The following is a 12,787-nucleotide window of genomic DNA, read 5'->3' as shown; positions in this document are numbered from 1 at the left end:
TGTTCATTGTTCAGTCTGTATGTGCATATGCACACTTAAAACATGTCTGTTTTAATTAACGCCTATGTATCTTATGTATCTGACCAATCACTTCAATCAAGTGTAGTGATCATGTCTTACAAATCTGTGAATATCCAGCTTCTAAAAGACCTCCTTGCACAATATTAGTCACTCAACAAATATTTTGGTAGGCCAAAAAATTATTAAAGAAGTTAAACATTTTAAATTATTACTGTCTTTGGACCAGAGTAATGATGTGCCATGATGAATGAGGAATTTTGCTAGCAAAAATTTGAGAACATATTTGATCATCATTTTGTTTCATACCACTTCCTGCCACAAATTGGGAAAAATTTTGAAAGACTTCTGTATTCTCTATGGTGAATCCATATTTAATAGGTTTTATTTTTGGATAATCCTCCAAGTATAAGTGAAACACACATCTCCTTTCATGGGAAGTCTATGTTAAGATTGTTTGCTTTACAAATGTGTCTCATCTGCCTTGTGTGAAATTTGTGTAGGAAAAAAAAATACTTCAAGTTTGAGAAATAAATGGAACTGACAAATGATTTTCATTTTAAATTTGCAAACAGAAAGAACGGGAGAGAGGTTCTAATTTGGCATTTATGTTTCGACTGCCTTTTGCTGCTGGGAGAGTTTTTAGTATCAGTATGTTGGACACACTTTTGTATCAGGTAGGTTATATGTACACACTTGTACTTTCTATGAGCAACTCATATCGGTTTCTCTTTTTACACAAATTAGTATCAGTGATGGGGGTCCAATAACTAACTAATATTATATGTAGATATATTACTGACATAATTCAGTGTTTGAAAAACATTTGGTAGTTATGCACTATTTTGGGGACATATTCATGGATTTTTTTGTGGCTGATTTGTGGTCTGCATATTTTCCCTTAATTGTGATTCTTAAAATAAATTTTATGAATTGCATTATAGTAATTCATTTATGTGATAAGACACAAAAGCATTATTTTCTTTTCATTGCAAAATTTTTAGTTTCAAAATTAACAAAATAAGCTGATGTAAATAAAATTATAAACCAGTAATGTCTTAATCACTCTTTAATTACAAAAGTAATTTGAGGAAAATAGCAAATTCTTTTGTAAAAGGTAGTTAAACAGCAACATACTAATCATTTATCAATTGTTACATGTTATAGAAATATTATTCTACTTGACTTTCAACTAGAATAGTTTTAGGTGCCTCCTGAATGCTATTATTAAATTGAGATTATACAAAACAAATAGTCACATCAAGATGTCCTTTTATACAAATCTAGTTTGGCCATTTTTATTTCTGCCAATATCTAAACAACCAAAATATTTCATATTCCTTCCTTTAAGTAATCAGCCAGACTTTTAATATTAAAACTATCTTTGATGGAAGTATAGAAGAATTAATTAAAAATAAGACAAACTCATAGAAGCATCTGTAGGGATTTCTGCTGATGGCTTTCTTGGGGTTGCAAACCATTCTTTCAGAATTTTATTGGAACTACTTTATATTTATTTTTTATTGGAACTACTTATTTATTTTACATATCTACCACAAGAGTCAGTGATATGGGCTAGCAAATAGAGTATAGGACTTGAGAGTCAGGAAGCCCTGAGTTCAAATCTGAGCTCAGATACTTACTAACTGTGTGACCCTGAGCAAGTCACTCAATTTCTCTCACACTCAGTTTGCTTAATCTGTAAAACATGGATAAAAATATCACCTACCTCACAGGGCTATTATATGGATCAAATGAAATCGCATATGCAAAGTGCATTGTAAACCTTAAAACATTATAAATGCTAGCTATTATTGATATCATTACTATGCATAAGATTGAAAACAATGATACAAAAATAACACTTTCATATTGGGTTTTTTGTCTAATTTTACCCATGGACATGCCTACTGGCACTGCTTCAAATCATCTTGCAACTGCAGTTACATATAGGAGCAGATGAAAATGGAGAAGAATAAAAAAATAATCCTATCCCTTCCCTCATCCAGTTAGCATGATTAGGAGCTAAATACTTTGAAGTTAATTCTTGAAATTTGTCTGAGAGGAAAGTAGCTTGAATTTATCTTGCCCTTTAAAGTTTGCGGAGTACTTTATATTTGTTATGTCATTCGATCACAATAACCCTGTGAGGTAGGTGTTATTATTATCTCCATCATACTATTGAGGAAACTGAGGCTGAGAGAAGTTAAGTAATCTGAGGGTAGGGGGCTATATCGAGGAGCAGACTTGAACTGGATAACCTTGTGCTCCTAGTGGTTAGCTGCTTTGGTATCATATAATTCCAGTCTAAGTGATAGAATTACACGTATACAACTGGATTAGACATTGGAGATTATCTAGTCCAAAATTCTCATTTTTTTTTCTTTGATGAATAACTTTAAGAGTAAAAAGATCAAGTGACTTCCTCAAGGTAGTAAAGAGCATAATTGGTATTTGAACCCAGTTCATCTGGCTTGAAATCCAGTACTCTTTCCCCTGCATCTTGCTGTTTCCCAGATCTGAGATTGTACCTATCACTATGTATTTTGGCATCTCTTTGGTCTTTGAGAAATGAAGCCTGTGAAGTTATTCTTCATATGTGACAGTCTTTTGTCTTGATACCACATTCTGTTACACAATCCACTTGCAACTACAGTATAAATTATCTCCAATTATATCCCCAAACATTTAATAAGAGTAAATCATTAGGTATGCTTCCATTAGAATTGTCTATGTCTCTGTTATAGTATTTACTATGAACAATTCCCAACTTGCCTGACTTTCATTTATAATATTCACAAATATTGAGTGATCCTAGTAGAGGAGTAACTTTTCTAACTAAAAAGAATAAAAATACAAAAAAAAATAAACTTAGCTGCAGTGTTTGAAGGGGGTCCACCAAGGCACACTATATGTTAGCATGTTCATATCATGTATTATGAGTAAATAAAATTTTTAAAAATAAATGATAAATTATTTAGTCTGAGATATATTTTATGCTTATAAATTTTAATTACTGACTCATATATGCAATAAATCCTTTTTAAACATCTTTTTTAGTCATTTGTGAAGGATTATATGATTTCTATCACCAGACTTCTGTTGGGATTAGATACCACACCAGGATCGGGATTTCTTTGTTCTGTAAGTTAAGAATACCATGATTAGTAAATTACAGAAATAAAAGGTTCTGTCTAGTAACTACAATGAGCTTTAGATCTCTGCTGTATGCCTTTGTCTTTTGTACTGTCTGTCCAAGTCTTATTTTTTATTCTTTTGCTCATTGTCTGAGAATAAAAATGTTACAACAATAAAAATATCTTAGTTGATAACCACGGTCTTGCATTTGGATAACAGGTCTCATTTCTGATATTTCCTACAAAAGGGACTTTAAGAAAAAATATTTTTCTCTAGTTTGACCTTCTTTCTACTTGTCACATGGAAGTTTTAAGTTATAATGAGTAGTTCAAGTAAAATGATTTACCAAACACAATAAATTCAACTCTCATGTACCTACAATCTGGTTTTTCTCATTTCTTAAAAATATTCTTTGCGTTTTTCCCCCAGCTTTCAATGGGGAGGGGAGGAGTTATAATAAAAACTAAGTGATCGTGCCTTTTTAAAAAATCCCTCCCTATATGTTTTCAATTTCTTCTCAATTCTAACCTAAACCAAGAGGAATTATAGTTAAGATTAGGTGAGAAGGAAATAAGGATATTGTTGTCAAATGATATTTCAACTCACTTGCATTTCTTCCAGACTCAATCACTGGAAAATACTTAAACAAAATATTTAATTGCCCTTTGCAGCCTTTGATGTGATCCATAAAAGCTAATATTTTAGTGAGAAATCAGGCAGCACTAGTCAGAGTAAGCCTTAAATTGGTGAGTATCAGTTTGAGAATTAATTCTACCCAGTCACATTCTGGAATGTAAAACAGGGGAGGGAAGCATTAAGATAAGTAGAGCAGAGAAGAATAAGAAAGTGAAGAGTTTTTTCCAATATTTCTGTGTTGGGTCTTCATAGACTAGCTTCATTGAATTGTTTGAAATGTCAATTCCTACAGCATTTATCCATTATCAAATGCAATTAGAGCGGTTCATTATGAATCCAAACACAGTTGATTCTGAGATTATTCTAATGATTCATCTGTTCTATTTGTGTGGATAGTGACAAAATCACTGTATATGCTTGACAGAGGGGGAAACTTAAGCCAAGAGAAATTTAATGGCTTGCCTAAGGTTACTCATCTAATTATCTCTACAAAAACCATGTCTTCTGATTCCCCGTAGTGTGCTATTTTTTCTTTCTTTGTCTCCAGAATGCAGATTTCCATGAGCAAATCTGTATAGTTAATTTTATCTGTATTTTGGATTAGCACCCTTATGGGTTAATAGATAAGTTTAGCTTAGGAAAATCTAGTTTCTGTACATTAAGGTGAGCTGCTTTTAAGAAATGTGATGAAGCTATGTTATTCTCTCTATATGTATTATCTTAATAAATATGAATAAATGATTATTTATATTTTAGATGAAAATCACAGAGGATGATCTGTGGATCAGAACATATGCCAGACTTTACCAGAAGCTATGTTCTTCTACAGGAGATATCCCCATCGGAATCTACAGAACTGAGTCACAAAAACTTAGAACATCTGAGGTTTGGAGAATTTGATATATTTCTTAATTTTTTATCATTTAACCTGTTAATATACATTTGAAAACCAGTATTTTTGTAGTAAGCAGATTGAAAGTAATTAGGAAACTATTATGATGACTGGGAAAACTCAAAACTAATGAAAAATTGTGTATGTCAATAGTCTGTAAAGTTGAATAGTTTGGAGATAATCATCTAAAACTATGATCATTGCCTCATTTGGGAGTTTTTAAGGTCTTCATTCCAAAGCGATCCTTAAAGGTCTCCTAAAGCTCTAGGAGAACATAACTAGGAAATATCTGAATTCTAGGTGCTCACAAATTCCCAGTTATGGATTATATGGAAGGTATATGTTAGAAGGGACATTAGAGACCGTGAACTGTCTCCGTGAACTGATGAAGATTTGAGGCAAGGAGTAGGATTATTAGAGAAAGTTAGTGAAGAAAAACAGCTCATACCCTACTCCTTTTGTAGATGAGAAGGCTGTGGCTCAGAAAGGGCCAGTGACATGGCCAAGGTAAGATCTCTAGAGAGTAGCACAGCTGGAACTAAATCTAAAGTTCTGTGACTCCTTTGTCAGTATTCTTACAGCTAACCCAAATACGGAACTCATCTTTGGAACTAAGCCCACCTCTCTGTGGGGTTCGTCTGGAATGGAGTCCTGAGAATAACTCCGAGATGCAGTTCTTTATTATGATGGCTTCATTGGACCTTTGCCATTTGAGATCAATGCAGACATTCTAAACACCTAAGGTTTTCCATGTGGTATAGGGTGCTTGCCAGACGTTAGGACACTCAAGTTTTGAGCATTTTTATCATAGCTTCACCAAACAGTTCTATTTGCCGCATTATTTAAATGTCCCCTGCGAACAGCTAAATAGCTTTTTGGCTCTCTTTGTGGAACATCAATTACTGATTAAAATGGGAAAACACAGATGTTTTTGTTAGTTAATAGCCTTTATCACTGGCATCTCTTCTGTTGAAACAAAGGTTTTATTTAACATGCTAGAGTAATTAACACTACCTATCAGAACATTTCAGAGTAATTATTTTTGTTTTTCTGATTATCCATTCTCATATAACATTTTCTTGCTTCATTTGAAAAAAAGGAGGGGAAATAGTAGACCCACAATTTTGAAAGGACTAATTAATTATTCATGAGAGGTAGTAACATACAATGGATAGATAAATAAATGGTTTTAAAACCAAAGTGATGAGAGTTCCTTCTTCTTCTTCATCTTTGTCTTCTTTTTCTTCTTCTTCATCTTTGTCTTCTTCTCTTTCATCTTCATCTTCATCTTTGTCTTCTCTCACCGCATGCATGGGGCTAGATTTTTAATTTTAATTGATTGATTTTATAAATATATGTATATATATATAATGTATGTGCATATACACATAAATACACATATGGGACAATTTAATTTTTGTCCTCTGCAGTTTGCATTTATGATTTCTTGAAATACAGCTCTGAAAAAAGAGGCTTTAAAAAAGCCCATTGTGTCTCAAATGGAGCGACTTGACTAGGCCTTTAAACCCAAATCTCTCTGGCTTTCATTGAATGGCCAATAATAGCCCCAGCCCACACCTCTGTGACTCATTGTTGAGCTTTGTATGGCTTAGAATGAATGTTAATAGCAATTGTTTTTAGTTTTGGCCAGAAACTCTGAGGGTCTTCACTTCCCAGATTGATATTTTCAGGATGATAAATTGACTATATTTTGTCTTAATTCTTACCTGACCCTTAGTCATTGAATAGGCATTGCCTCAGACAAACCGAGACCTGGGAAAAACGTTAATTTAGAAAAGCCAAGGTCACCCACTGCATCCTGGGCTATCTTCAGTCAAATTGATTTTTGTCTTGCTATTGGACTTTGATAACTCTGGAGGAGAAAAGTAAGACTTAACTTGATTCAGCTCTGCCCCACTCAAATCCAATAAGACATCACCCTTGTGATATCACCAGTCCTTTTTGAGAACAAAGGACAAACAACAATGTGACTCTGGGGAATCAGTAAACCTCAGTCTTCTAGGAAACACTGTAAGAAGACAACTTTAAGAAAAGTTGACAACTGGAATTTATAGTTTGATAGAGAGTTTCCTCATCTGAGAATTCTCTTTATCAATGAAATCACAAGTTTATTTCCCATGTCTATTAAATTGTAAAACTCATAATGGCAAAAAATGCATAATTGCTCATATTAAAATTTAAAGGAGAGAATAATTTTCATATTTAGGGAATGCATTTCTACTTCAGTACTGTTAATTATGATCTGTCAAATACATACTTTATAACATAGATTAAAGCCCCATTACACAGAAGTGTTTCCTATAACAAAGCCATTTCTATGTCCTAACAGATGGCTCATAGAAATTCTGCTTAGTCAATCAGGTCACAGTGACTGCTAGTCAATGAATGATACTATTTAAATTAGTCTCTATAAATGTAACAGTTACTTCTTATAATGAAAGAACATTATTATGTGCTGTTTGCATTATAGGTAGAGATTTTTCCATAAATGAGCAATTACTCTTCAACTAATGTCAACTCCTCCTGCCTCAAAGAAATCATGCAAAGGAATGCAACTAAATTCCCAAATAACTTACCATGCAAGAAAAAACATATAGAATAAGGTATAGCCTGAAAGGAGGAAAGGAATTAGAGTTAATAACATTCAATTCCAACACAGTAGTTGGACATCCAATCCATCTATACTAGATCCAAAATACTTTTTCTCCAAAAGTTTTAATAGAGATATTTGTTTACTTTGCTTCATTTTCAGGTCTTGCAGGCTATAATCTTTGGAAATATTTAAAAGAATATTATTATAACAAAATAATTTATATGTAAATTATTATTCTCTGGCTATTTTATCTTTTTGATACATAATATGCATGTGTCAATATTGTCATAAACTTTGTAGAAAAAGTTTTCAGATCTAATTATTAAGTGCTTTAATAAATTCACATCATCCTATCTTTCCAGAAAAATAAAGGTAGGTCTTTGATGCTAATGCCAGTGGGAGGAAGAATATTTCTGTTACATAGAAGATTTAAGCTCATAGTTTTACATGATACTACAATGATTTGTTTTCACAAAACCCAACGTTTTGTAGTAGCTAATTTTTTAATAGTAAAGAACATTGGGGCAGCTAGGTGGTGAAGTGGAGGACTTGCCCTGGATTCAGGAGGATCTGAGTTCAAATCTGGCTTCAGACACTGCACACACTTACTAGCTGTGTGACCTTGGACAAGTCGCTTAACCTCAATTGTCCTGCCTACCCCCATCCAAAAAAAAAAAGAAAAGTAAAGAACATCGAATTCTATGAATTCTGCATGTAAAATATAGCAATGGAATAAGAGATAATATTGTGATAAAGGGCCATATGTACCCATTTGTACACACACACACACACACACACACACACACACACACACACGTGTACCTTGACTAACCACATAGGAATAAACTAGGCAGTAAGGATGAGAGAAAACAAATTGTGTACCACTTTCAGAAATCATCTCTTGAGAGGCACGTAAGGTCATGCTTCTTGCCATCTGACCTACAAATTCACCTATATATCAAAGACTTATCTTAGGGATTTATAAAGCCAGCATTAAATGTGATCCCTTGTTCTACTTCAATCTGACTAAAAACTGTTCAGTTGGTCACATTGCAATCCAGAAGAGAAAGAGGTAATGATTAGGCTAATAGTGCCCGAAAAGTATCTATTTTACATTATTTTAGCATTTTGTTTGAATAGTGATCTTCTGTAAAGAATAATTAAAAAAACATGTATTTGGGTCTGTTATGGACCTTCTTTAAAGTTTCAGAAATGCATAATATTGAAAAATGATTTTTAAAAGTAAATTTTGCTCTTTAAGAATGAATTGGACAAATGAGTTTTGCAGAATAGTTCATTTTGATGTGCTCATAGCCAGCTTTCACTTCTGTTAAGTATAGTAACTACTTTATACAATCTGAAAGCTTTATTGATTGCTAAGGTTTTTTCATTTCAAACAAATATCCACATATAAATTAGTTTAAAATTCCCAAACTTAGGTGTTAGCTATAAGACAACACTGATATCTATCACTGTTGGTCCACTTGCGGTCACTTTTCAATCAGCTGAATTCTGCTGTTATGCTAATTGTTCTAGATACTGCTATTGTTCTGTATCCATAAACACTTGGTTACCAGTTACAAGAAAATCAGCTTCTTCTGCATACAGTCTCTGCTGGCAGTATGATAAATATGAATCAAGCATGTTATTTTTATCTACAAAATTTGCTCCAGATTTAAGGTTGTACTGTAAAGAAAAAAAAATATGAATTACGAGTTGGTTTTATTTGGAGTATGACATTGAGACTCTCAATGCCATTAATAGTCTTTGGATTCTAAAATCACAACCAAGTAATGTTACATGCAATAGTTGAAAATAGATGAATCCATGATAGATATTGGAAATCATAATCAGTAACTAAAAGTAAATGAAATATGCATTTTGTCTTTCCCATTTGCCTATTTCCCTTATGATTAGTTAACAAATGTAAAGTAGTTACTAATTATACAATTCACTAAGAAGAATTTGTGCCCCCTCTCCCCCATGTAGCAGACTGTTAGAAATGTGAATTGGTATTACCAGAGTATACAGACACGACTGAGGAAGGTAACAGGGAGAAATTCTGAGCGGCTAGGTAATGCAATGGACAGAGTGATGAGCCTAGAGTCAGGAAGACTCCTGTTTATGAGTTCAAATCTGACCTCAAACACTTAATAGCTATATGTCCCTTGGCAAGTCATTTAATGCTATTTGCCTCAGTTTCCTCATCTATAAAATGAGCTTGAGAAGGAAATGGCAAATCACTCCAGTAACTTCACCAAGAAAACCTAAAATAGGGTCATAAAACAGACATAAATGAAAAATGACAACAACCATGACAGGGAACAATTAATCAATTAAATTTAATTAATGAATAAATGAATAACCCCTTCTCCAATAATCCTTTTCTTTTCCCAATGCTCTTTTCCTGCTCTCCTCCAACACCCACACCCATCTCAACCACTGTGCATTTCTAAAATATTCATATACATGTTCAGAAATGTCAGAAAGAAGAAAAAGTAGTCTGAAAGAGCATTATTAATTCTTATATGTCTATAATTTACCAACTCAGATATTGTAAAGTAATATATGTAGTAAAACAACATGAAAGTGCTTCTAAATGTTATTTTTCCTTAGTACTCCCCAGATCATCATACGCTTAGGTGCTGCATTTCATTTCACAGAACATCTGTACTGGGATTTTTCTTGGCAAAGAGCTTGGCTTGGTGATTCTTAGTGGTGACTAGGCAGGAGGCATAGATGAATCAGGAATCCAAAAAGTTGTGATGTCCTCTCCTGTTCAAGCTATACATTGACTTCGTTCATTTAATACTTGTACAGCATTATCTCCAACACAATCATTATTCTAATCACCCATTTCTGGAAGTCTCCTCAGATTTTCAATGTCTTACCTGGAATGAGGTATCTGAACCTAAATAACAACAGTACAACTGTACTTCTCACTTATATATTGTTTTTTGGTTTGCAAAGCACTTTCCATATGTTATCTCATTTGATCCTTATAACAACCCTGGGAGGTGTGTTTGTAATCATTATCTCCATTTTACAGATGAGCAAGCTGAAACTGAAGAAGATAATCTGAGTTGCCTCAGGTCATAAGGTCTGAAATAGAACTGAACTTAGGTCTTCCTTTGTCATGAAGCTGCTGCTTTAGCTATTGTCTAATAGGGTAACGAGAGGACCATAGATTCCATCTTTCTGGGCACTATATTTCTGTATATTCTATCTACTGTTCCTTTGAGGGTCACTGCTGAAAAGTAAAAAGATTTGGCTTTGGAGTATGGAAAATCTGGGTTCAATTGCTAAATATGACACATGCTGGCTATTTGAGTGGAGGCATGTTACTGAACTTTGAAGTGCCTCAGACAATCTTTTAAGATTAAATTGCAGAAGAGCCTTACTGTGATAGAAGTTTCCTGAACAAGAGTTTCCTATGCAGGTGAAGTCAGAGATTGTGATTTACAAAGAAATTGTTTGTTATTGGTTACCATTGTTACCCAGAAGACATATCCAGTTTACCAGACACTTACCTACATTCCATATGATTCATAGTGAACTTCCCTACCCCATCATATACTTGTGCAGTTGAAATTTAACTTTCATATATACTTTTTAGTTTTGTTTTGAATTTTTAAAACTCCTATTTAGTTTTTCAGGATATATTTAAGTATTCAATATTTTATCTTTCTTAGACTTAGTCCATTATTATATCTCATCTGTTGATATATTTTAGGACCCTGACTCTATCATGAAAATATATAATCTCTGTGCCAATTGTAAATTTTATAACAATGCCTATGGGTATCAAATTTACAGTTGGCACAAAGCTTTTATTTCCCTTCACACGTTACTTATAAAAGTGTTATCTAGAACTCTTAAGACCAAAGAGAGTGTATTGTGACATTCTGGCATTCCAGAGGAGATATTTACCTACTTGGAAACTTTAAAGGATTCATGATCTTAACAATGTCTATATTCCTTTGCAACAATACAGGTTACAACACATCCATAGCTTCTCATTTTATGTGACTGTCACTTTTGTCCTCCCATAAATCTTTTATAAAGGAAATATATAGACTACAAGAGGAGTCTCTGAATTTGAGAAGGCTATCCACTTAGATATTAGATTTAGAGTATCAGTAGAAGTGTTTTTTAAAATACATTCTGTAGGTAGAATAAGTATGGTACTACTATCTTTCATCCTCTGCTCTAACTTCATGGTCAATATACCTCAATTTCTGATCAGATGTTTCCCAAGTTACATTTTGTGATTCTTCTTTCAAATAGGCTGTGGTTAGTAGTATAGTACGCTAAAGCATATTCATGAACATATGCATTTTTGTACTGTCCTTTGGGTTACCTAGAATATGGACCTTTCACTGCTGCACAGCCCACCCATATTGGATCATCCATAGGATATTAATGGTAGAAATGTGGATTGTTTATATCAGGGAGCAACTTGGGAGTAACTGCAGCCCTATTAGTTTCCTAAATGCAATCCATCATTCTCTCTACTTCCTGTTCTCTGGCCAGCTCATTGTCCATTTTTATCAATATTCCAGTGTATCTGCATGCATAATTGAGATCTCATAGTTACCTCCCCAGTATGATTTAGTAATCTGAATAGAACTTTTTGGAGAAATGCAAGTATTTTTATAGGAAGCAAGAAAATAGTTACTATAAGGCTAAAAATACTTGTAATGTAAAAAGAAATTTTGAAGTATATGCTCATTTATATTGTTCCATCATGCCAGAGACTTTTCAGTTTCAGCACTGCTGCATATAGAAGGTAGTTTTTACTCTGAGTTTTTTTTTTTCTTATGTGCTAACTTGGGAATTTAATTAAACCTCAGGCAAGATTGGAATCAATTAGATTTACATTCCACAATACCAGCATTTATTCTCCATTAAAAATAGATTATTTTTAGAAAATTTCTCCCACAAAAAACTATGCTAGAGATTTATTTTAAAGTTTCAGTGTTTTAAGTATCAAGGAAGTAAGATGATCAAATATTAATTCCATTTTAAACATTATTTAACATACTTATATTTTACCCATTAGATTCAGTGCAATGCAGAATTTGTAACCATATGTGTATATACATATACACATATGTATGTGTATATATAGTTTTATATATATATATAGTCACAACAAAAATCTGCTATAAAGAGAAACTGAGGCACAAAGTTCTGAGAATGATCAATTTATTTGCAAGGCTATCAATTGCCAATAAAAGGAGATCAATGATTCTTCAGTAGCCAAAGATCCATTTGATAGAGCAGCTTTTGATGCAGTTAGTAGTTATATAAAGTTGAGGGATGAAAACTGAACTAAGATTGTGATTGATCTATAAGAAAGGTAAAGTGTGGGCTTACATTTTGCTTCTTCATGCTTACTTGCAAGAGGGGAACTCCAGAATCCCTGGCAATAGGGAAAAGAGTTGGTATCTTCTGGAAGGTCTTATGGAGGGCAAACATCTCATGAC

General features: G+C 33.3%; 2 protein-coding genes across 2 annotated transcripts in view; both read left to right on the top strand.

The window, feature by feature from the left end:
- Positions 1-2,541, top strand: part of LOC118846793 (potassium channel subfamily T member 2) — a 143,009-nt gene extending 140,468 nt beyond the window's left edge. The window contains exons 14-15 of the mRNA XM_036755518.1: positions 594-695; positions 2,536-2,541. Coding sequence (XP_036611413.1) covers positions 594-695; positions 2,536-2,541 — 108 coding nt within the window. The remainder of the gene's footprint in view (positions 1-593; positions 696-2,535) is intronic.
- A 544-nt stretch (positions 2,542-3,085) lies between these two features.
- Positions 3,086-12,787, top strand: part of LOC118848832 (potassium channel subfamily T member 2-like) — a 48,106-nt gene continuing 38,404 nt past the window's right edge. The window contains exons 1-2 of the mRNA XM_036757858.1: positions 3,086-3,162; positions 4,549-4,677. Of these exons, the coding sequence (XP_036613753.1) occupies positions 3,097-3,162; positions 4,549-4,677 (195 nt within the window). The 5' untranslated portion in view covers positions 3,086-3,096. The remainder of the gene's footprint in view (positions 3,163-4,548; positions 4,678-12,787) is intronic.

This window comes from Trichosurus vulpecula, chromosome 4, assembly GCF_011100635.1.
Source record: "Trichosurus vulpecula isolate mTriVul1 chromosome 4, mTriVul1.pri, whole genome shotgun sequence".
NCBI classification, from domain to species: Eukaryota; Metazoa; Chordata; class Mammalia; order Diprotodontia; family Phalangeridae; genus Trichosurus; species Trichosurus vulpecula.
This window is presented reverse-complemented; position numbering and strand designations above follow the sequence as displayed.